The 24,031-nt window shown below is 56.0% G+C and overlaps 8 protein-coding genes across 8 annotated transcripts; 3 read left to right on the top strand and 5 right to left on the bottom strand.

The window, feature by feature from the left end:
- Positions 1 to 563: 563 nt before the first annotated feature.
- Positions 564 to 2,031, top strand: CGGC5_v013465 (uncharacterized protein; the record flags this gene model as incomplete). The annotated part of the gene is made up of 2 exons (XM_032036205.1): positions 564 to 1,106; positions 1,234 to 2,031. 2 exons carry the CDS (start codon positions 564 to 566, stop codon positions 2,029 to 2,031), a joined length of 1,341 nt encoding a protein of 446 aa, XP_031884906.1.
- A 1,460-nt stretch (positions 2,032 to 3,491) lies between these two features.
- On the top strand, positions 3,492 to 4,914 carry CGGC5_v013466 (Oxysterol-binding protein-like protein 4; the record flags this gene model as incomplete). Its single annotated transcript, XM_032036206.1, has 3 exons — positions 3,492 to 3,554; positions 3,655 to 3,974; positions 4,047 to 4,914. The coding sequence occupies 3 exons, from the start codon at positions 3,492 to 3,494 to the stop codon at positions 4,912 to 4,914; spliced, it is 1,251 nt and encodes a 416-aa protein (XP_031884901.1).
- A 932-nt stretch (positions 4,915 to 5,846) lies between these two features.
- Positions 5,847 to 7,724, bottom strand: ubp16 (Ubiquitin carboxyl-terminal hydrolase 16; the record flags this gene model as incomplete). Its single annotated transcript, XM_032036207.1, has 1 exon — positions 5,847 to 7,724. One exon carries the CDS (start codon positions 7,722 to 7,724, stop codon positions 5,847 to 5,849), a length of 1,878 nt encoding a protein of 625 aa, XP_031884763.1.
- Positions 7,725 to 10,791: 3,067 nt separating this feature from the next.
- CGGC5_v013468 (uncharacterized protein) lies at positions 10,792 to 11,775 on the bottom strand (the record flags this gene model as incomplete). Its single annotated transcript, XM_032036208.1, has 1 exon — positions 10,792 to 11,775. One exon carries the CDS (start codon positions 11,773 to 11,775, stop codon positions 10,792 to 10,794), a length of 984 nt encoding a protein of 327 aa, XP_031884762.1.
- A 381-nt stretch (positions 11,776 to 12,156) lies between these two features.
- On the bottom strand, positions 12,157 to 13,711 carry BOA5 (Trans-enoyl reductase BOA5; the record flags this gene model as incomplete). Its single annotated transcript, XM_032036209.1, has 2 exons — positions 12,157 to 13,486; positions 13,551 to 13,711. The coding sequence occupies 2 exons, from the start codon at positions 13,709 to 13,711 to the stop codon at positions 12,157 to 12,159; spliced, it is 1,491 nt and encodes a 496-aa protein (XP_031884761.1).
- A 1,964-nt stretch (positions 13,712 to 15,675) lies between these two features.
- CGGC5_v013470 (uncharacterized protein) lies at positions 15,676 to 16,837 on the top strand (the record flags this gene model as incomplete). The annotated part of the gene is made up of 2 exons (XM_032036210.1): positions 15,676 to 16,333; positions 16,386 to 16,837. 2 exons carry the CDS (start codon positions 15,676 to 15,678, stop codon positions 16,835 to 16,837), a joined length of 1,110 nt encoding a protein of 369 aa, XP_031884768.1.
- Positions 16,838 to 17,009: 172 nt separating this feature from the next.
- CGGC5_v013471 (uncharacterized protein) lies at positions 17,010 to 18,612 on the bottom strand (the record flags this gene model as incomplete). Its single annotated transcript, XM_032036211.1, has 4 exons — positions 17,010 to 17,135; positions 17,184 to 17,251; positions 17,312 to 18,354; positions 18,407 to 18,612. The coding sequence occupies 4 exons, from the start codon at positions 18,610 to 18,612 to the stop codon at positions 17,010 to 17,012; spliced, it is 1,443 nt and encodes a 480-aa protein (XP_031884767.1).
- A 4,222-nt stretch (positions 18,613 to 22,834) lies between these two features.
- CGGC5_v013472 (uncharacterized protein) lies at positions 22,835 to 23,164 on the bottom strand (the record flags this gene model as incomplete). The annotated part of the gene is made up of 2 exons (XM_032036213.1): positions 22,835 to 22,980; positions 23,050 to 23,164. 2 exons carry the CDS (start codon positions 23,162 to 23,164, stop codon positions 22,835 to 22,837), a joined length of 261 nt encoding a protein of 86 aa, XP_031884979.1.
- Between the last annotated feature and the right edge of the window lie 867 nt (positions 23,165 to 24,031).

The raw sequence follows: 24,031 nt of genomic DNA on the forward strand, positions 1-24,031 counted from the left end.
GTTCTCCAATCGCCCTTATCGTTTGTTTCTTTTTGCTTTTTTTGCGGGAGCGGTTTTCGTCTGAAGCGGCTTGGACGTGCCGTTGGTGAGACGTGTCTGTGGCCCGCGCAATTTCTTGCCCATCTTGGCTCTTATCTTTCCTTACTGCACAACCGACATTGGTGATGATGTTTCTTGCCGACGTCGTGATGGCTTCGTAGCTGCTTCATCTGCCAACCTGTCCACGAGATACACAGCGCTGTTGCCGCGCCAGACAGCATATCTCGTCTGTTCTCCGCGGAGACACTTGCGCTTGGGCTTACGTCACGATTCCTCCCTCGCTGCACATATCTCTCGCCAACCCGACTTAGGACCTCATCAACGAAGCGGCCATCGCCTGATTGCCGCCTGTCAAGAGCTGCTTGTTGTCTGCATGCACCTCAAAAGCCTGATCATACGCTCGTGCGATCATATTTACCATCACGACCCGCGAGGTACGAAAACAACCAGCTCATGATACTCTCGCCACACCACCACCACCTCCTCCCTCGCCGCGGCGCCGCCAACAACGGCCCGCACCAGCAATGATTCTCCCCTCACCACGCCTCCGCCGTCTTGTCATCCTCCTTTTCTTCGCCTTCCTCATCGGCAACGCCCTCCTCTTCCTGGTCCTGCCCTACGACAACCCGCTCGTCCTGGCGTTGCGCTTCAACGTCTCGGGCCTGAGCAACTGGTGGCGCGGCGACGGCGTCGAAAAGGACGCCTGGCTGTACTCGCCCGCGAAATACCCAATCGATTTCCGGACGGACGTCGGCCTGCTCATCAAGACCGGCTACGGCACGCGGCACCGCCTGGCCGCCCAGCTGGAGGCCTTCGAGTTGAGCGCAGCGGACGCGGACTCTTTTATCGTCGTCGGCGACTGGACACCGCGCGGGAACGGGACGCACGCCGGGGTGGAGGTGCACGATGCCGTCGGCGGGGTCATGGCGATGCCCGAGATGCGGAAGCACCACGATGCGCCGAAGTTCCAGGAGTACATCGCCCTCCGGGACGCCATCGAAAAGGGCGACGACCAGCGGGCGACGGAGATTGGCCAGAGTTTCGGGTGGGATCTGGATGCGTTAAAGGTAGGTACTTACAAGCGTTATTATCGTCCTGCCCCGCGTGTTCACGCAGTCATCCTCTCCCCCCCTCCCTCGGAATGGCTGCACTAAAAATGAATGCTGCACACCCAAACTGACGCTTGCCACACAGTTCATCTGGGGTCTGGAGTTCGTCTACGACAACCTCCCGCGCAAGAAGTGGTACGTCATCCTCGACGACGACACGTACCTCGTGCAGTCCTCGCTGCGGCTGCTGCTCGCACACTGGGACCCCGACGCGGCGCAGTACATCGGCAACGCGGTGGGCGACTTCCGCGGGCGCTTCGCGCACGGCGGGTCGTCGGTAGTCATCTCGCACGAGGCGGCCGCCAGGCTGCTCTCGCGGCGGGACGTGGTCGCCGCCGCGCAGGAGAGCTCGCTGACGGAAACCTGGGGCGACAAGCTGATCGCGACGGCATTCCAGAAGGTGGGCGTGTACCTCGACGAGCGGTACAGCCACTTCTTCAACGGGGAGCGGCCGGGCATCTCCAAGATCATGGGGGACCGGTTCTGCTCGCCGCTGGTGTCGTTCCACGGCGTCGCGGACCCGGCGGAGATGCGGCGCATCGGGGGCGCGTTTCGGGGGTTTGAGAGCCCGGTGTTTTGGGGCCAGCTGTGGGAGATTTACGGCGCGCCGTCGGTGGAGGAGTTTCGGAGCGGTCCGGTACGGCCGGGGAGGGATTACGTGGGCAGGACGGACGAGAGGTCGAATGTGGTCGGCGGGGTGGATAATGCGGAGGCGTGTTTGGAGGTTTGCGAGGGGCTGAAGAAGAAGTGTCTTGCGTGGACGTGGGTTGAGAGTAGGAGGGAGTGTCGAACGAGCCCGTGGATGATTATCGGGGAGAAGAGTACGGGGCATTATTCGGGGATCAACCGTGAGGAGGTTGGCAGGTTACAAGAGACATGCTGAGGCGGCATACGGAAAAATAAGGATGGATGGTGATGATACCCGGTATACACAGGCGTAGATGCTTTTTGCAGGTTTCAAGAATATGATGCGATGTCGTCTAGCTGAATGGCTCACGTCGCACTCACACAATGTCTTGAAGTGGTTCAGTTCCGAGCACTCCGCCCAGCGTGATCAGAGGGCGATCCAATCATCAGCACCTTCCTCTTGGAGGTATGATGCTGACTGCTGCACAGCACCAAAAAGACACATTTCACATTCAAACCGGGCGAAGTCCCTTCGACCAGACACTTCAGAAAACCAATGGTCCGCCGTTGCCGGTGCGCATGTATACGTCGTATATCTGAAGCCAGCCAGTCCGCATCTCCCCCATGGGGCATCGCAGACCCGAGACCGAGCTTCCTTCCCCGTCGCATCGCATCCTACCGACGCCGGAGCGGGGTGCAGCTCGGGCCCGTTCGAGGACCCTGCTCCAAATACGTCTCGACGCAGTAAGGTCTTTCTTCCCGCTGGGCCGTCCGTCCGTCGTCTGAAGCTTGAAACGGAAGCTACTCATGCGATGGGTGGGTGCCCACCAGCCACACTGGACGTGGCTCAGCTCCGATAATCCGATAATCCGCCAAAAGAGTGGCTGACAAAGCGGCCCGTCCGATGGCGCCGTCAATGACGATGACGTCTCTCCGTCAGTGGTCGTGGTCGCACACACGCCGCACAGCCACCGCCGCCGTCCCCTGTCCACCCAACCCTTTCGCTGTGCCTTTTCCGCCCCTTTGGGACTGAAAGACGCATTGGTGCGCATTGCTTGACGTCAACGTCGACGAGTCCAGCCCGCGCTCCCCTCCATCGCCTGTCTCCAACGGCCTCTAATTAATTCTCTTCAGGTGCCCTTTGGCTTCCTAATTTCCTCAATTGCTTGGCTTCATTGCTGCGGTAGAATTTCTCAACGACTAGAGATCCTCTTCGAAAAAGCATCCCACGAAACGCACCACCTTCATCACCCATCGCCCCGTCAACAAGCGGATCAGGTACCCCCAATTTCTCACGATTCTCGGCAGTACGTAAGGTACCTTACCGCAAGACCTTCCCTACCGCCCCAAAGGTCCCACCATCCGGCCGCCCCCAGCAGCGCTGAAAAAGCAGCTCCGACCCCTGCCCCGTTGAGGCAAAGGCCCCGCCAAAAGTTTCCCAGCAGCAGCACAAGCAGCAGCTAAACCAACGCCGGGCCCTGCAACATCCCACTTTGGCTGCTGGTTCCCCATAAAGGCACAAGACAAAGACCACAGCGACACCCCGCCAACCCTCGTGCGTATTCGTACCTCCGACTGCCCATTGCACCTGCCTACCTACCTCCCCGAACAACCCAAGAGACACACCCCTTTTGCGACTTGACGACATCCTCCACGGCCGAAACATCGCGAAAGCCATACATAGACAACCCGCCAAACACATCTCCGATCCACACAATGGCCACCTCAACACAGGCTCAAGCCCAGGCCAACCAGGGCAGCTGGGGAGCTTTCCTCAAGGTACGGACGTCTTTCCCCGGTCTCTCTACATACCTCCGATGACGCCCTCAAACCTGAATGAACATCGCAACAACAAGCTGACTTGCTCCCTCTCTACCAGTCCATCGCCTCTTTCAACGGCGACCTCTCCTCCCTGACCGCGCCGCCCTTCATCCTCTCCTCCACCTCCCTGACAGAGTTCTCCTCCTACTGGTGCGAGCACCCCTCCATCTTCGCCGCCCCCGCGAAGGAGCCCGACGCCGCCAAGCGCGCCCTGCTCGTCACCAAGTGGTTCATCACCACCCTCAAGCAGCAGTACGCCTCCCGCTCCGAGCAGTACGGCAACGAGAAGAAGCCCCTCAACCCCTTCCTCGGCGAGCTCTTCCTCGGAAAATGGGAGGACGAGGCCGGCACTACAGAGCTCATCAGCGAGCAGGTTAGGTAAGACACACACTCGATACGACCTCCTCCCGCACACAAGACAGGCATTGTTAACCAAGAACACCCCTACAGCCACCACCCGCCAGCAACAGCCTACTCCATCACAAACCTCCCAACCGGCGTCCACCTTGAGGGCTACAACGCCCAAAAGGCCACCTTCTCCCGCACAATCAACATCAAGCAGATCGGCCACGCCGTCCTGACCGTCCCCTCCCCCGAGGAAGGCAAGAAGGAAACCTACCTCATCACCCTCCCCGCCCTGCACATCGAGGGCCTCATCTTCGGCGCTCCCTTCATCGAGCTCGAGGGCACCTCCTTCATCACCTCCTCCACCGGCTTCACCTCCAAGATCGACTACTCGGGCAAGGGCTGGCTCTCGGGCAAGAAGAACTCCGTCATCGCCTCCGTCTACCCCACCGGCAAGGAGAAGGACGTCGCCTACAACATCACCGGCGTCTGGACAAAGTCCTTCGAGGTCCACCAGGGCTCCGCCAAGCACAACTCCTCAAAGACCCTCCTCGAGACCTACGACGCCGCCGAGCACCCCACCTCCAAGCTCGTCGTCGCCCCGCTCGACAAGCAGCACCCCCTCGAGTCCCGCCGCGCCTGGAAGGGCGTCGCCGAGGGCATCGCAAAGGGCGACATGGACGCCGTCTCGCGCGAAAAGTCCGCCATCGAAAAGGCCCAGCGCGAGCTCCGCGCAAAGGAGAAGGCCGAGGGCCGCGCCTGGGAGAGGCGGTACTTCACCGACCGCCAGGCCACCACCGACTCTGTCCTCGAGACTCTTGGCCCCAACGTTGGCCTGCCGCTCAGCGGCGACGCCGACAAGACGGGCGGGCTGTGGCGCTTCGACGCCGAGAAGGCGGACAAGGTGCGCAGCCAGGCGCCGTTGAGCCCGGAGGACCAGGCCAAGATGGCCGGCGAAATCCTTGGACAGTAGGCATCAGGAAAACTGGGAGGTTAATCTAATGAGAGGATGAACACATTATAAAATGACGGGAAACCAGGAGGGAACAGGAGGAACGGGAGCGCGCTCTGGGTGGAGCGAATGGACCACTGTAGAGCTAGCATGTTGGCGCTTTGGAGTTGACCGTGTACGAACGGTAGTACTAATCGAACATGTACCCTTTTTTTCGCTGATCTTTCGCGCCAACAAAGTCCTTCCGGAATGACTTGTTTTCAGTATCCAGGATGGGATGTTATCGGTGTAGATGCAGATCATTGACGTAGCGTGGGCCTGGGGAGCGTTTCCACCTTCATCCTTGGGGATCGTCGTCTCTTAGTCTGATATCTGACACCATCTCAACTTCGGATCACCCCGCCGGCCAAGTTAAGCGCGATAAACGAATGCCGACGCAGAGTGTCTCGGTGTTCACGTTGGGTCATTTCTGTGCATTGTGGCTCTCGGTATAAACATGTGCTGATGGGGATGTCCTCGATATACTTCATGTATTCAACATTGATGTTTCTTACCATGCATGTCTGTCTGCATTGCGCAGTTAATCTCTACCATCTCTCATACTCCCCGCTATCACTTCTACTGGCCCCAAATCCCTCTTCTCTTCCATAAAAAAAAGGCCAACACGTCTACTTTCCCAATGCATGGATTCCAGCGGATACCCAAACCATAAATGCTATAAATGACGATGCGCCAGCCAATGCACTTTTCTTTTGTTTGCCCCTCTGTTGCCTTGCGGCCTATGTCCAACTGCGATACGTATGTTCGGGTGAAGGCGTCGTGTTGCGTGCGCGGTTTCACCGCCAGAAGGTGACTCGTCTCGATGTAATGGTCGTGTAGTGCCGAAGCGGATCGTACTCGGGCGGCAACATCCCACGTCGGGGCAGCGGCACTGGGACGTCACCAGCCTCGCTCTACGGGCTGTCCCTCTCGAGCTCGTAGAAGAGCAGGTAGACCTCGCGACGGAGGTCGAGGACCTCGCTCGTCTTGGCCTCGCGGACCTTCTCGTCGCTGATGCGCCACCAGCGGTCGGTGGGTTGCTTCTTTCGCCTGTGTACGGGCGGGCGGGGCGCAACAGCCATGGGCGCGGAGCGCGGCGGGCTGGTGCTCGGCGTGCTGTTGCCGCTGACACGCTGGGAGATCTTGGAGACGGTGCTCTTAGCGGAAGCTGTGATGGACTTTACGGATCTGATGCTGCCCGAGTCGGGTTCTCTCTGCTTGTCGCGCGGCGCGGATGTGGGGCTGATGCGCTTCTTCATGCGCTCCCTCGGCGAGCCATCGGAGGAAGATAGTGATGGCGGTGTTGAGTTCGTTTCGGAGCTCGGGGTGAGCAGGTCGGGCGTCGACACGGCTGGGCTTGCACCGAGTTGCGGTGTAGATGGCTGTGGTGTGGCGGCGGGACTGGCCGTCTTGCTGTAAATGCCCGAGGGCTGGAACGTGTTCTGATTTGAATAGGGCGCGTAGGTGTTTTGCCGCCGGAAAGACTCGTAGTGTCCGCTGTGGTGGCTGCCCTTATGCGTCACTAGGCCAAGCAGCTTGTAATTTCTGCGGTCGCGGAGGCCGCCCAACGGCAGACGTTCGGGAAATGCGACTTTGGCCGAGTTCTTGGTCGAGGTTTGCTCGTAGATTGAACGTGAGAGATGCACGGCCAGAATGCGGGGGAAACATGTAAGGCGTGTTGAGCGTGCGATTTTGCGCTTCGGTGCCGTGCTAATGTCGGGCAAGAGAATGTCCTCGGGTACATGTTCGGGATCGACGTCGATTGCGAAGCGCAATTTCCGAATTGCTTCTTCCAACGCTTGCTTTTCGCTGTCGGTCTGTGCCTTTGCCAGGTCTTTCTTCAGCGACTCTTCACCGTGAATCAACCTGCACCGCTCGCACTTGAAATCGTCAATCATCTCCGTCTTAAAAATCTCGTCGAAACATGAGCTCAGCGTGGTAGAGCTAGTCTGAGGAACGTTCAGGGTCAGCATGTAGAACGTCTCTTCCCTCGGCTTCGTCTTGTAGCCGCAGGTCTGACACTCGGATTGCGACTCGTATCTTCCTTCCATGGGGAAACCCTCGTCTTCGTCGGCGGAAATGTGGACTCCATTCGTCTGAATCTTGGGTACGGTCGGCGTCGGAAGATCGGAGGAAGATCCGTCGGCGTGACCGTTGGTAAGGTTGAGATTTTCGAGTTTCTCTTGGACGGCCTCGCCATTGACCGAAGCCCCAGCCGAGGCCGCTCGAGAGGCGGCTAGCTGCGCATGTGCGCGGGCCCTCTCGCCTGCGTGGTATTCCTCCTTAAGTCTCTCGGCAACAATTTGGAGAAACTCCTGCGCATCCTGCTGCTGTCTTGAAATGCGCTGCCGGAACGCCTGCTCCAGAACCCTGACAAAATCGATGGCCGAGATGGACTTCTTATATATTGGCCTTTCGTTCAGGGAGTCGAGCATGTCCTTGAGGCCCTTGGTGACCAGACCGCGCTGCATGCCCTCAATCTTCCAGTCTGGGTAAGTCTTGCCTGGGGGCTGGACCAATTGAGAGTACACGCCATCATCGTCGATATTCCTGCGATGCGTCTCGCGAATGAGGTATATGCGCAGCTCGCCGAGGCCGGCGAGGGCCTGCAGGGTCGAGTTTATGAAGCAATCGTTGGCTGCATTGCGCAGACCCACGACGCCCTTTCTTCGGGAAGACGATGTACTGGTCTCGTCGATTGTGAAAGTGGGCGCAAACACGTAGACGAGGGCGATTGCGGCGAGAGATGCGCCAGCGGCGTAGGAAATCGTGGTGAGGTTTTTGTCGGGCATTTCTAGGGTCGGGATGTTCGGGATACGAGGAGGGACGGGACGGGATTCGGAGGTGGTGCGCGGGAGGGCGCGAGGATCGGGATGATGCAACGCCTATGGAAGAATTAGCACATTACAATTTGCAAAAAAAAAAAAAGACCTGGTCGACGGCTGGAACCAGGCGGGTTGCACATCCATCGGGGCTACGGGACGGGAGAGGAGCCAAGTCAATCTTACCTATGCTCCGTGAAACCAAAGAAAACGCGATCTCATAACGACGAGGAAACGGGGCTAGTAAGGGTATCGAGATTCGACATTGTCTTGTGTCCAGAGTACAAAAAGTTGCGAGTCAACTGACGGTGAGGTGTATGCTGGAGGGAGAGGACTGGCGGTCCAGCTTGGTGCAGACGGGTAGAAGGGAGGAAGAGGAGACGGTGACGAAGCGAGAGAGAGGCAGAGTTGAGGCGAGAGTGTCCAGCTGGAGAGAAACTGGAGTACTGGAGACGGTGGACTGGGAAAGAGGGTCTGCGATGGAACACCAGGTAACTGGAATGGGTGGACGAGGGGGTCGCTTGGCCTGGGAGTGCGTCGAGGGTGCAGCAGCAGCAGTACCTAGGTACGGCGAAGGTAGTTGCAGGGCGGACGCTACGGGGGCCACCTAAGGTACGAAGCAAAGCGAAAAACGGGGTAAAATGGAGAAATTGGGACGGTGGGATGGGACGGGCAAGGAATGGCCAAAGAATGGGGTTTGGTTTACGAATACCCGCGAGACGAGTCGGGGGAGAGACACACTGGGCCAGAGACAGTTCGGGGGTCGGGGATCGGGGATTGGTGGAGGACTGGAGAGTCAGTCAGTCAGTTGAAGCATAAGGAAGAGAAAATGAAGGTCGATACGGCGTGCACAAGTTGCGGGGATGACACTCGCAAGGCGGAATGTGGATGGATGGGCGGGTTTGTCTCTAGACACTACTCTGGCCGTTGGACTAGGTATGGTCTTTGGTCTTTGGTCATTCGCCTCTGGGCTAGTTGAATGAGGTGGTCTCTCGAAGGAAACAGGCATTACTCCTGCTAGTTTACTGCTGAATTGCATTTAACGCCGAGGTGTCTGTCTCTTGCCATGTCAGATCGTGTCATGTCGTCGGGACTCGGATGGGAAAGTGGGTGGGTGAGTTGACTCTTGCTAGGTAGGTAATGACTTGTGAAGGCACTGAAGAGAAGGAAGGAGCAACAACAGAAAGGTCATCCAGCGCCTCCTTCCTTCCCGTCGGTGTTGGTACCTTTGGCGGCTGTGGCCCCACCCACTCACCGTCACCGTTTCCCATTACACCCTTAGCGCTGAACCGTTCCTTCTGTCGTTCGTTCGTTCGTTCCTTCCGCCTCTCACGTTGCTTCCTTCTTCCAGCCTTCCATTCGGCCTCCGTCGACGGCCCGCTCGCCACTAATGGAACCTCTTGCCCTGCGGCCATCGATTGGGCAGGTGCTGAAGATGCACCTCTTGCCGTTCACATAGGTTTGCATTGAATAAGAAGAACGCAGGTGCAGCCTCTGGTCCCGGCACCGCCCGCTCGGCCCTCTCGGCCACCGTTGATCCGACCTGCTTGACTGACTGGCGGGAAGGACCTACCTGACTCCATCAACGGTACTTAAGGTGGTACCTTACTGGACGACTTCCAATTGACCCTTTTAGCCGTCCACGCGTGCCTCCTCCGCCTCTTTAGGTACACAACGGACGCTTGCCTTAACCGCCGCCTCACCGTCGTGCCCCATGTCGCTAAACGGTGCTTGGATGCGTCCACCTGCACATCATTCTCCATCCTCCTCCACCACAGACACCGCCGCCTGACCTCTCCCGATCGCAGAGTCGCTCACATGGCTGCACTGGCATACCGTACCATCTGTGTGCTCTACTACCGCCGTCGGAAATGTTCTACGACATGTTCTGGAAGCCCTCATGCGCACCCGGCCCCATGTCGCCCGATCCTGTCCGCCCTGATCTTCCCGCATTTCGCCCTCTCTATGCGACCAACCGCCGCCCAGAAGCTCTTGTCTTTGCTGCAGGGCGACACATCAATCGCACTGATTGACACCCTCCGAGCCGCCTGATTGGGGACCGACGCACCGTCTCTCCCTGCCCTGCGACGTGGGGGGTTGGAGAAGCAAAACTATCCAATGCAACGTCACCCGCAAGCACCGCAGCAAGGACCTCACCACTCACCTAGCTGACCACCCACAGTCGACTCGTTCGTTTGTCAATATCCCGGGCTCGTTCTGCCGATGCTGCCTGCAGCTGCCCCCAAGAGCTTGCATCCGATCTGTCCGAGCCATCGTACGGTCATTAATGCTCTCGTCCAAATGTTAGGACTCATCAGCGACGAAAGCCCGCGGACTGAAATCCGGGCGGATTACCCCTCAATTGCATGCTGTCTGAGATACTTAGCACCGCATGTCTCGGATCCCCGCATTACCACCTCTCGCGAACAGACCTTCCCCGTCTCGACTCGCTGGGATTGACTTTGCTCGAAAGGCTTGTTGGTCGCACTGACAGACTGGCCATCGCTTGTCTGAGATATCGCAGCGTCCCGTCTTCCCGCCCCGCTGCGCGCTCGTCTTGCGCCCGCGCTTCTGCCGCCCTCCGCCGTCGAGATGGAAACGGCCGGCGCGGTTTGACATGCTGTAGCCGATGGCGCCGAAAGAGACTTGACCGCGCGTCGGCGCCGTAAGTCTCCTTGTGATTGACGCTGCGTAATAACGTGGCGCTGTCGGCTGGACAAGTTGCCCGAACGCGAGCTCCCATCATGGCGATGCAGAGGCTTACCGCACCCCAAAATCAACGAAACCGCGAATGCTTTGACGTGCAGTCTGCCCATCGTCTCCGCCGTCTTGGCATCTATCCTGCATCGGGGACCGTTGGGATCTACCCCGGATCCTGGACCCCGAATTTCGCCTCCCGAATATTACACACGAGACATTTTGACTCGGGAATTCCTTGCAAGAGTCAGGCAGCGCTCGAGAAAGCGGTGCTCTGCACTACCAAGTTGCATAGCAGCCAATTTCTCATCGAGAGACCGCTTTCGTCTATGTCGCTGCCTCATTCATTGCCGTTTGGTTGGGGACTAATAACCATAGGCGGGGCTTCCACGGGCTGGCCCTCCCAATCCCAAATTGAACCTCTCAGCGCAGCCGCCTTTACCCAGTCGCAACATACAGTGCTTGTGTCATCATCACCGTAGAAGGACGTCGGGATGCAGTACTTTTCCACAGTCATCCTGTTCTCCGGATCGTACTCGGCCCACCTCGTCGTCACCACTTCCGGCATTTCGTTCTCTACATTGGCGAGAGTGACCTTGAGTCGCTTCGAGGTTGCAGCCGATAGAAAGTCTTGCGCCTTCTCTTTGACGTATGCAACCTCAACGACGGCTGGCCGAACAAACACGACTTGGTCGAGGCTGCGGCAATTAAAGATGTCTCTCCACAACAGGAATGTGTCGACGTGAGCATCGAAAAGCACCACGCGCCTGAGGCTTTTCAAGATCGTCCAGTTTGTGATGAGATACGGATAGCTGCGCAGAACGACCAGCTCCTCCAGCTTGGCGAGTCGGTGAAGACCGTCCGCTAACGTTGGTATCACGTTGAGATGGTCGTCCCATGGGGGCAAGGTGTTCATGGGCCAGTCTATTACGAGCCGTCGAAGGCTGCCGCATACTTCGCAAAGCAGCTCTCTAATCCAGAGTGCCATGGGCTGATCATCTAGGTGCTTGCCAAAAGGGCTGAGGTATAGCGAAGTGATGCATTTCAGGGGAAGTACAAAAGGGAGAGTCGAAAGTCGCGGCGCTGACATGGTCAAGAGCACCAGGCTGAGACGCCAGCTAGAGTCGAGGTGCATGCATCGTTCGCGGAGTAGCCGGGTAGCCAGCTCGTGGGTTGATCTGGAGACGAGAGTAAAGGATATGAGTGTCTTTGTCGCGCTGGACGAGGCTGGGAGAATCGCTCTTCCATTTGGGAGGAGGCCCTCGATGACGTGTAAGATAAGCTCGGGCGGCAAGCGCTGGATCTCAGAAGCAACGGGTGGCATCCTGAGGTATGCCTCATTCAAAGAAGGTTTGATGAAAATTGGCCTCTGACAGATCTGCTGTGCAATTTCGAAGTTGGATGGGTCAGATGAGATGAGAGATATGCCAACGGGAAGGAACTGACGGCGGTGCCAATCCTCTCGGCCGGTGAGGGGTTCGGCAGCCCCACTAATTCCCGCCACGGCCAATCCAATTCCGTTCCGCCTCACCGATCACCGATCACGCCTACTGCATCGTTCTTCTCAAACAAGGGAATCTTCGGCATTCGTTACTTCTATCAAATTTTGGTAAACCCATATGAACATGAGGTCTTGATCTCATTATCCCGCGTCCTCTGACGCTGAATCTCCGCCTTGCACCGTTCCATCATCAACCCTCCAGCGCTATGAGAGGGGCTTCTCAGCGACGATCCCAGCCTGCTTCGGCTGCCACAAGAACCCAGTAGCACTCGGCGACGTGCCCGCTTGCTCCTCCGACGAGATGCCCCCGTCCGGCACGTGTCTCGGCACGGCATCCTCCGCCGCACCCTGCCACAGGGACGCGCTCCGTCCTCTCACGCCGGGCTCGGTGGCGGTGAACTCGGGGCTTGAAGACTGCGAAGACCCCGCCGCAGCAGCACCGGGCGAATCCACCAGCGCCGGCGGCGCGCTCGGGTCCCTCGCGAACCCTGTCTCCGCGTCGCTGGCGAGGCTGACGACCATCCTGCCCCCGCGGATCTCGCCGCGCCGCATCCGGTCCAGGCCGCGGTTGATCCCCTCGAACCCGCTCTCGACGCCGAGCACCTCGGGCGCGCTTACGAGTCCGGCCGCGAGAAGGCGCTCCAGCCAGAGGACCAGCGCCTCGCCCACGGCCGGAACTTCGTGGAAGACCTTGATCGGCACGGTATGGTACGCCACGCCCTCCGGCGCGGCCTCCTTCGGCAGGCCCGTGAGCCCGATCAGGTGCTTCAGTGACGGATCCGCGTTGCGCGGGGTATCCGGCGGGCTAGGCGGCCGGGACGGGTCTTGAGGGGCAAGCGCGCGCAGGAGAGACGTCGCGGAGTCGCGGCCGGAGGTGTCGAGGGCGAAGCGCAGCGTCTTGCCGACGTTGGCGCGGATGATGTCGACGGCGCGCGAGGGGTCGTGGCTGTCGACGAGGAGGTCTGGGCGGAGGACGGTATGGTTGGACAGACGGAGGCCGTGGCGCAGTTTGTCCACGACGGTGACGACTTTGAGTCCAGCCAGCCGTGCGAGCTGCACGGCGAGGTTGGCCGACGTCGAGGACCCGCCCCAGATGGCGACCCAGTCGCCCGCGACAGCGCGCTCCCCGTCCCGGATGCCGGAGAGGCACTCTGCGCGGATGTCTGCGGGGAGTGCGTCCGGCGGGATGGAGCGGACGAGGGAGAGCAGGTCGGGGCCGTCGAGGACGGAGGAGAAGTCGACGCCCATGCAGACGCCCAGGGACAGGACGGCGGCGACGAAGGCGACGCCGAGGGTGGCGCCGGCGGCGGGGGAGACGACGGCGGGCGGGGGCAGGCGGACGGCGTTGAAGTCTGCGGTGGCGACGTACTGCTGGTAGGCGGCCTTGCGGAGGTCGCGGTAGTCTGTGGAGATGACGAGGACGCGGTCGCCGGGCTGGAGGCGGGAGGTCGAGGAGGGGTGGCGGCGGACCACGCGGCCGACGAGCTCGCGGCCGGAGATGTAGGGGAGGGAGGGGATTGCGAAGTTGAAGTCTCTGTGTGTTGGTGTTGGTCAGTGGCTGCTGCGGGTGCCATGGGGATTGCTGGAGTAGGACTTACGGTGCTTTCCAGTCGATTGGGTTCAGGCCAATGTGCTCCGTTTGTACCAACACTTCCCTCTCATCTTGGAGCTGGGGCACTGCGTAGCCTTCTGCCGTCTCGTAAGGCTGCTTTGCAGCATAGAGGATGAGGACGGTCTGCGTATCCGGGATGTCTGCCATGGTGTCGTCTTCTTCAGGGTATCATTGGTCGTAGAGGGGGAATCGGGGGGGTTAGGTGAGTTGGTCCAGCTATGGGATGAAGAAAATCTCCTGTATGCAGTCCGAGTGTGCGCCGTGGGCAACAATTCGTTTCCGGACGGTATTATCTGCAGTGTAGGTATTGATGTTGCAGGAAATGGGAGAAAGAGTTCAAGCCTGATCTCAGGGGGTTTGTGAAATACCAACACAACCGTTGCCGGCAACGTTTTCTTCGGCAACAGATAAGAGGCCCCCCTCTTCGCCATCATTTTTTTTTACTATTGCTCGAGGCCCTCTTCCGCCCGACGTTCGGAGTGATCGTCCTTGGAGGGGGATTTGGGTGTGTTCGTGGAGTCGGGGGTATTACGTGCTCTCGCAGTCCCGCATTGCGTGATTCTTCTCCAAGATGGCTGCATCGCCATTCTACCACCCCTCGTTGGCCCCAAGGTTTCCCGGCGATAACGACCATTCGCGCTACAGAATTGGACTAAATCATTCGAAAACCTCCACTCGAAACTCTATGAGGGCGGTTAAATTAAGAGCGGGATTATCAGCTAGTCGCGCATTGCTTTCACATCGCAGGTGTTGCGGGATGGTCTCGATTGCGTGCCGGGAGACGGTGAAGAACAACACCCTCGGACGGGAATATTCTCGGCAACCCCAAGCGCGGCAGCCCGCTTTGCGACTCCCGGAGCTGCACTACCCGCCGAGCCAATCTTCGCGGGGTGTTTTCCATTGATGCCGATGCAAAGATTCAAAGACGGCGGTTGCACAACCATGCGCCCTCCCACCCCGGCCCGGCCGCTCCACTCCGCGCGTGTCACGACATGTTGCAGGATTTGTGCCAATCGAGATAGCGGTGCCGCGCCGATGTAGGCATCGCTGATTAATGCAAGGTGCGGCTGCGCTTCCGGTTGTTTGAGGGCTGTGAGACGGGCCGATCACGCAAGATGGCCTTTTTTACCTTTGCAAAGATGAGATTTTGTGGTGAGGCCTTTGATGAAGCTTTTGTAGACCAAGGAGATGAAGTCGGATTTGCAAGACCTCCTCCCCCGCTCACTGACGCCGATGGAGCCGGGATGGAGCAAACCCCGGATTTTGCTGGATCTCCCGATGCGGGGACTTTTCATGATTATTTGAAGTCTTCCGCTGATTCTCATGGTTTGTTTCCAGGACTTTTTATTCAAAGTAGGCAATCACGGCTGAGAGTTTGTTCAATGACGAGTTCACCAGACAGCACTAGCAAGCTTAAGATGGCTACTATGATGGAAAGACGTCTCACAAGGAGGATTTCCCAACCCGAATCAATCTCATCATTCTCATGAAAAACGTCCCATTTTATGATTTTTGTAGGGACTTTGCTACCCGGACCGATAGGAACGAGACGGCGAGGATAACGGGGACGACGAGAATGAGAACAACAAGAACAACGAGGACATCAAAGATAATGAGAGTGAAAAAAACGACAGAGTCAATGAAATTGACAAAGGCGACGAAGACATTCGTATCAGCTCCTTCAGACTTTCACAGCGCGTGCTCTAAAAAGTGGCAATCTCATGACCAACCAATCGGGCTAAACGATGCACTCACATCCCTCAATTTATGTCTACCTTACGCAACTCAGAGACAGAGCCGTTTCTTTTCAATTTATTTTTTGGTCGTCCATGACGCCTCAATAACAATTCTGTTTCATTTGAGTTGATACCTCGTTCAATGGATCTGCTTATGTAAGACAGTTGCACCCACCCGAGGATGGTCCCTGGATCCTTGAAGTTATTCTGACTCCTGAGCTTCCAACTTTGCCAACTTTTTCGAGTCAATGCCTAAGGCCCTGTACTGGATACCGCAAACCTCCCCCAAACTTCAGGACAATATGACGTACGAACTCTTCAAGAAGGGAAATCTTCACCACGTCGATCCCGATTGAACACTTTCATTTGTACACGATGAGCAGCGACGTCTTGGTGATACAAGACCTTCCTCAGCCAGACGCAGATAGCGGCCCGCCCGTGCACTCAATTACAGCAGTCACTTCACCCGACGATGAAGTGCAAGTCGACCCTGATGGTGACCTTATCCTCCGAGCCGGTGCGCAGACCGGCCTAGCGGAGCGCTCGTTCCGCGTATGCGCCAGCGCGCTGAGAAGGTCCAGCCCCGTGTGGAAGAAGATGCTCTTTGGGCCGTTCAAGGAGTCGAAGCCGGCGTTCGGGGTGTGGCAGGTCAGTCTGCCGGAGGACAACCCCGTCGCGCTAGGGATTCTGCTGCACATCGTGCACGCCAACTTCCCGCTTGTGCCGCACAAGCCGAGCTTGGAGGAGCTGTACGATGTGTTCCGGCTCGCGAACAAGTACGACATGATCACGACGTTGAGACCATGGGCGGCAGCGTGGCTGGAGGTCGCGGAAAGCTTTGCGGGGACGACGGATGGGAGGGATATGGCTGCGTTGGCGTATATTGCGTGGGAGCTGGGGCAAGTCGACCTCCAGCGAAAGATGATGAAGGAGCTGGTTATGAACTGTGCGGTTGATGCCGAGGGGCGAATGATTACCCATGACGGAGTTGTGTTGGATGAATTTGATCCCATTGGGCCGCCGGGGCTGCTCGGTAAGTTTGTAAATGGCGGGAAAACCGAGATGAAATTCTTAACGTCTTGCAGGATACATGCGAAAACACCAGCTGGAAATATCCAAGGCTCTGCCGCTACACCTCAACTCTGTGCTGAGGGAGCTGGCACATGGCCCCGGGTGCTGCGTCTCGAAAACAACCGACTTGGACGCAAAGTCGAACTGCAACGACGTTATCCTTGGCAGCTTACTGAGGGCGATGGCGAATGCAAGGGGTTCGGTCACCTTGACCCTTACAGTCGACGAAGGTGAAAGCGCTGCCAAGTTGTCAACTTCGATTAAAAGTATTGCCGAGAAGACGTCGGTGTTGGATGGGCACCTGAAGTGCAATCCCGGGGGCAAAATAATAGCAGCACTCGCCAAAACAACCAAGGCGAAGCCAATCAAGCTGAACAAGATGAGTATCGAGAGAATGAATAAAAGGCGAGAGGATTTGGGGTTGGAGAAAGCGATACCGGGCACGCCTGTGAAGACAAGCGAATAGCCACAATAATCAGGGTAGAGGGTGTTAATTAAAAAAGACTGCGTCACTCATGCCGCGGTATGCTGCAGATTTGCCATAGTAACGTTCATAAAAGTTCATTAAGAGTATTCCAAACTAGATACATGCTCAGGCTGCGTTCATACTATGGATAATTGAGGTAGAAAAAGGAAATTTAGGACATAATGCCCCTGTGGCCATCACCATCAGCATCCTTGAACGGGTTCAACTTGTCAACCAACGACACCTTCTTCTCAGAAGAGGTGTCGGCATTGTGGCTGTGATGATCAACAGAACGAGGCTATTGGGAGTTAGTCGAAGTCTGTTGAGGTAGGGCAAATTTTCTCACCTCATTCTTGTTGGACGAGGTTCCATTGAGACCGGAACCATTGCCAGTTGTGTAGTTGCTGCCATTGCCTGTAGAAGTGTGAGTACCGTGCATGATACTCTGCACCGTGTTGGTGCCGCTGTTCTTACCAGAGCCAGTAGTGTGGCCGTGGGCGATGTTGTCACGCTCATGAGTGGCAGCATTCTTGGACAGGCCGTTGTTGGTCAGGCCGTTGTCGCGGGTAGTACCGTTGTTGGTCAAACCATTGCCATTGTTGGTCAAGCCGTTGTTGGCTCTGGAGCTGGCGGTCTGGGCAGCAGTGACGCTGTCGGCAGCACGCTGGTTCTCAAAACCCTGACCCTGACCAACGCCGCGGTTGGGCAAGCTGGTCGTGTTGGACGTAGTGTTGGTGTTGTTGATACCGTGGGTACCAGTGGTCGTGTTGTCGACCTTGTTGTTGTGGTGCTTGTGAGCGGCGGCGCCCGCACCGGCAGCAGCAGCGGCTCCAGCGGCGGCAGTGGTCTTGTTGTGGCTGTTGTGGTCGTGGTGACCCTCACGACCGGCAATGCCGTGCTCTCTCAGGCCATCAGGGTGAGTAGCATCGCGCTTCTCCTCCTTGTTGTGGTGGTGGTGGGCAGCGGCATCGCCAGCGGCGGCAGCGGCGCCAGCAGCGGCAACCTTGCCGCCATTGTGGTGGTCGTTGTGGTGGCCATTGTGGTGGTGGTCATGGCCGTGCTTGTTGTGGTGCGATGCGAGTCCGGTGTGCTCGGTGCTCTCGTAGATCTTGTTGTGCTTGTCGGGGCAGCCGTCGAACTCCTTCATCTTGTTGGTGCCAGTAAGCTTGTCCTTGCCCTTGTTGAACTCTTCAATGGTCATTGCAGGGAGAGTGGTGGCGCCATGGTGGATTGGCTTGGCGTGGTGAGTCTCGTGAATGGGCACGGTGGTGTGGACGACGTGGGGCTGGATTGTCTCCTTCTGGATGACGGGCTGGATGTGCTCGTGGACGTGGTGGTGGACACGCTCGCCGGTGACGACCGGGGCTGTGTGGGAGGTGTGTGTGATCTCGTGGGTAGTAGAGGTGTTCTTGAACTTCGCAGCCTCGCGATCAAGAGTATCTCTAGTCTCGCTCTCGTTGCCGTGGTTGAAAGTCTTGTGCTGGGTGGGAATCATGTTGTGATGATGCTGCTCAGGACTGCGCAACTATTATTAGTCAATGCCATTTGTAGAGTAAGGTTTGAACTCACAGAGTCTCCTTGTGCTTAATGGGCTGAATGTGGGTGTGGTGATGGTCTTGGTGAACTTCCTTGTCGACTGCTGTCGTGACATTCTCGTGCTGGTGAGGGCGAACCTGTTCCTCGGTGATAGCTTGGCTGGCGTCCTGGGTGACTGTAGTCTTGTGGTGACCGTCACCAGACATAAAGTTGGAAACTGCTGACTTCGCCTTGTCCATGATGAATGTGTTGTTGATGATTTGTGTTGTGTATAAGTTATTATGATTGTTGTGATGAGATGCAAAAAGAAAAGAGCTTTTCGAGGTGATTCGACGTCGGTATATATGCCCTCATGATCTTTACCCCGTGAGTCTGGACCCTGAAGTTCACAAGCCACTTCACGGATCAGCAACGTCACTTGGCACTAGACTCAGCTGTTCTCCCACATGCGGTGCACAGATACTCGCTCAAATCGCGCCCACTGCCGGGGCGCCAATTCCGCTGAATCGCATTCCCCGGATGCCCAACGGCCGCGATGAAGGACGTCATTTGCGATCATGATGAGGCGCGAATGCCATCGCATCGGAACGCCTCATGCTCGACCACGCAGACTCGAGCGCCAAGCACGTTCAGCCGAGCACTGCTGTCCCGAAGCTTTAATTGTGCCACTGACGACGTCCAGCAGCAAAACAGCTGGACGCTCTTGGCATGGCGTTCATGGGCGGGGAATGGCCGGCTGTAGTTGGATTAGCAATTCCCACATAAGTGTCCCTAGCGCGCCAGATCATTCCGGTGGGCTGGATCCGCTCGGCGGAAGGAGGCTTGTTATTTGGGCTAAGCGGTTGAGGAATCCCATCGCAGGGGGCTTGGACGGCCGGTTGCTGGCTAGGCCGGCGCTAGCGGGCGACGGTTCGGGATGTAAGTCGTCATCGAGGAGGAGGCTCTGGTCGGAAATGGAAACTCCCGTACTCATCTGTCAACGGCGATCGCGGGGTGAGTTTGGCAATCGACAGTCAACAAAGCCTTCTAGGTTTGGTTTTCAGCTGTCGTGGTAATGTCGCTTGGACGTTGTTTACTGATCTTCGAGAATTTGTACATAAGCGTGACGAAGCTCCGCGTCAACACCGCGTCGCCTTCATCGTAGTTTCCCTTCTCAGAATGATATCTGATAATCCCGAGTCAAGCGAGAAATTCGGCACCAGAATTGGGGGCAGAATTAGCGATCGACACCCGTCATCGGGATAGGCGTATCTGTGAAGGTTCCCTCGGCCCCGCCGATGTGATGATGCACGGACTCGGAGGCCGGATACGGCTGGTGGGATGGAGCTGCAGCTCCGGGGCAGTCGGGATTATGTAGCCCGTGTCATTTGCGGAGATGTGGGTCACGGGGAGCTGTGAACTGTGTCGTGTTCAAGGACTTCGTTATGCCCCGGCTGTCTCCAACATGGGGGTCGACGAGGTTTCTAATCTGAGTTCGCCAAAAATTGCTGGAACTGAACGACTCCCGGAATCCTACGCGTTCTGACGGTGCCAAAGACATTTCTGTCGAATCCGCCGGCAGTAACTTGCAGCCTGTCGGAGATGACTTCCTTCATCGGCGCGGCTATGCACTGCATGACAGAAACATGCTCGCATTGTCTCCAACATACATTGCTACCAACACCAGTAACACAGGTCAAGGCTGCATGATGTGTTTGGAATGACCAGCTTGATATGCAGCCTGGAGGCACAATAGGCGAGTTACCAATCAAAACATGGATTGGAAGCTGTCGAAGGAATCGGAACCTCGTAAATGTGGTGCCGGACATGTTTTCTGCCAATGGCAAAGGACCTGGGGTGTGGCCTCCATGTCCAACAGAGGCATGTTTGCTGCTGCCAAGATCTTGTTGGTTCACGGGGTCTCAACCAAGGTCTCTGCCTCAGCCCAACACGTTTGGAGTTGACATGGTACCCTCACCGCCAACAGTATTTCTCTCCAGATGCCTACCCAACTTGAGACCCTTCAACTGATCTCGCTCTTCACTGTTATCTCCCCAGTTGCTATCGACAGGTCGAAGAACAAAACTCTAGTCAAACAAACCCATTATCACGGCCGACACCATGGGTTTATCTGACGAGACGCGCCCTGGAAATGACCCATCAAATTATCTCATGGAAACGTCCAAGGTCCGAGACAGACACACTGAGAATGAAGACAACAGTGGTCGAATACTCGGAAAGCGAAGCTCCTCGGACGGCATACGGCACCTTCTGCTTGACACTCTTTTAACCCTTCCCTCGGTTGCTTTTATCACATATGCGTTCTTGGTTTTAGTCAACAATGGACGGCCCATCGATCAAAGCCCAATCCCGCTCTTGAGGACAGCAGCCATTTACAGCCCAACACTATTCCCGATCGCATTCTCTGCCGTAGCTGCCAGCTTCCTCAAAGCCGCAGCCGCCTGGAGACTGGAACAGGGCATATCGGTACTTAGTCTGGAGTATCTTTTAAACCGTCGTACAGTTTTCAGCGCCTTCACTACACCAACGTCACTCCGGGCCGCAAACAGACTCACGCCGTTGTTGATTATCCTCTGGGCCCTTTCACCTCTCGGTGGACAGGCAGCTTTGAGGGTCATGGAAATGGTGCCTTCAACCGCCACGGTTCCCTGGCTCTTCCAAAACCTTGAGTTCATGTCTGCATTCAGACACTCAGGCCCCCAAAGCTCAGCCGGCTTCAGTCTCCTGCCTTCCATACAAAGCGCATTTGTCACGGCGCTAGGAACCCCCGCGGACATCAAGGCTGAGCCGCAAGATCTAGTTGGAAACATCAAGATTCCAATGGTAGAAGCATTTCAAAGTTTGCACCAAATGGAACACGACAAAAGACAGGACAATGATGGATGGTATCAACTGGACTCAAAGTCGGCTACAAGTACTGTATGGTCGTCGATTGCAGGTATTCCTGTGGCTACTCTAGGCGGGCTTTCATCGAAAGCAAACTACTCTTTCGCCTTCGAGACCTCTTACATATACGCCGACTGTTCCGTCCAGAGAGGGACATCTATGAACTTCACGGAGTGGGCGTCATACAGGCAAGAAGGCCCAGGCAGATACAGCACGAACCGAACTCTCGTCATCTATACTAAGAGGCCCCCTTTACCATTTGATACAAACCCGTTGGAACTCGTTTTACATCATATGCCTCCACTCAGGAGCTCACAACCAACGCCACGTGCGTTTTGAGAACCACCTACGTCGAGGTTGATGTCGGCTGCCATGGCACTACATGTGGAGCGCGACACGTACGTCCGTTGCAAAAGACGGACAATATGACAACACGCACGGTCTTGAACAATATGGCGCCTGACGGCCAACCCGGTCATGGAACAGCCGGTCTGTTTGACGGGTTCATGAGCACATTTGTCCGATCAGGGCTCTCGTTATGGGATCTACAAGAAGGCCGACAACTTAAACCCTTTGCTTCAGCACTTGAAACCTACTTTACCGAGCCTGATTCACCATATTCTGCGGCGGGCATTAGCTCCTGGGATGGGACTGACATATATCCCGTTGGGGGTCGCGTCTTTTCACAGAGATTCTCTCAACTTCTTAACACATTTTGGCTCGCCTCCGTCGCATCATACAATATCACAGGGAATTTCCCCTTCCAGAGTGACATCGGAACGACTTTGCCCGGACCGATCATCACACAGAACATCACTGGAACTAGGACTCCCGACTTCTTGGTCATGAGGGTGAATGACGGTTGGATGTTGACCTTGTTTGTGGCCTCCACAGCGATGCTTATTTCTGGGGTCATTGCCGCCGTGCTTGGTTCTATGAGGCGAGGACCAGATGTTTTGGATCATCCGACGTTCTTCTCTAGAGACAGCCCGTATGTTAACGTTTCTCCATGTTACTCAGGGTCAGTGGAAGACGCAAGCGAGCAAGTCAGGCGGACTAGAGACATGCGGGTGTGCATTGGAGACGTTAGTCCGACGGAGGAGATGGGGCATTTGGCCTTTGGTACTGTGAACGAAGCAACACCACTTGGGCTCCAAAAGGATGGAAGGTACTATGCTTGATGTTGGGCGAAACAAGTTCGTTGACACATACTTGGCTCTGTTCGCGACGAAGAAGACAGGCAATAAAGTTGAAATCGACGTTAATCATAAATAGAATGTTGAGAAGGCCTGGGAACAGTTCCAATGAGACGCGGCAAACTGTCGCAAGTGGACGTGTAAGGTCGCAACTAACATGGTAGACAATTGATGAATCGGTGTGTTTATCGTTGCAAACATCAGAACTCGAATTATCGTATCAGTAGTTATCTACCTTGCATGTACCTCCCACCTCACCTTATGCGCGCTTGCTCAACCCGCGTGTTCGTCATAACTACGACGTGCTTACAACTCCCAAACGCCCCAGTGAAGAGATTAAACATAAGTTTGCATTCGTGAACACATTCTGTCTGACATTTCAATGTCGGAAATTGTCTCTGGGGGCTTCGATAATACAGTCAGACGATGTGCGTGGATGTTCTCGACTGAAGCCGGTGGTTGCAAAGTATGGAGCGTTTATGAAGACATTGAGATGGTACTGAGGAGGACCGCCAGCGACATGATCTGGCAAAGAATTCAGTCAATAATTGATGTCCGGTATCGAATTACGTTGCTAGAACGAAAAAAGCTTACATGGAAGCCGGAGACGATGGGAGTTATTCCATTGGAGATATGCGAGAATACCAGGTGGAACAGCGATTAAGAGCCCCAACAGAGCAATAATGGCTTCAACAGAGAGGTTTGTCATGATGAAGGCTGTAGGCGGATATGTGGGTCTTAGAAAGAGCGCTCTGGTTGGTCGAATGTGATTGATGACAACACAAGTGAAATCCGGTGGACAATTGGAGAGGGTTCCCGGGTTTAGCGTGGCGAGTGAAGTACCTTCGAAAATCACGCCAGTGGGGTAAGCCGCTGTCGGATGAGGTAGCAACAAAAACATACAGCCTTCCAGGATATTTTTTTCCTTGGAAGTACCGCCTTAGAAGTTTCGTATACAAATACGTGATCTTTCTAAGCCCTGCATTTCCCTTATAAATTAACGTTTTTTAAAACGGAAAAAACTACGAAAATACTTACGTACTAATTCTCTATAGAACGAGATTCGAAACGTATTCGTAGCACTAAACTCGTTTTTCTACGCGTGAAAAACGCTCTTCGAAGTCACTTTCAGGGATACGCCAGGGTTACGTCAGAACCGACAGGCAACGAATTATCCTGGAGTACTGTAGGGCCCCACAATGTAACAGCTGCAACAAATCCACGCCCGGATAGGAAAGAAGAGAACGCCACGGCAAGCTCAGCCACAAATCCAGCCCAATATGGACGATGGACTTCTGCCTAGAAGCGCCTTCCGACTCTCCTGGGTGAAACGGGTACCATTATGCTCTTCTGGCAGTCTAAAGGCGCTATCCAATCGAGTGCTGAATGACGCCAGTATATACCGTCCCATATTATCCCTAAATGTTCTCCAAATTCATTGTCTTATTACTTTTTTGAGTCGTTTAAAAAAGTGTCGATCAACAGCTTATTAGCCGTACTCCGCACGAACATATACTGGCTTCATTCAGCACTCGATGGGATAGCAAGATTGGGGAGCGGAGTGACGATTGAGAAT

Source organism: Colletotrichum fructicola (genome assembly GCF_000319635.2).
Source record: "Colletotrichum fructicola Nara gc5 chromosome Unknown KSG_Nara_v1_contig08, whole genome shotgun sequence".
Lineage (NCBI taxonomy): Eukaryota > Fungi > Ascomycota > Sordariomycetes > Glomerellales > Glomerellaceae > Colletotrichum > Colletotrichum fructicola.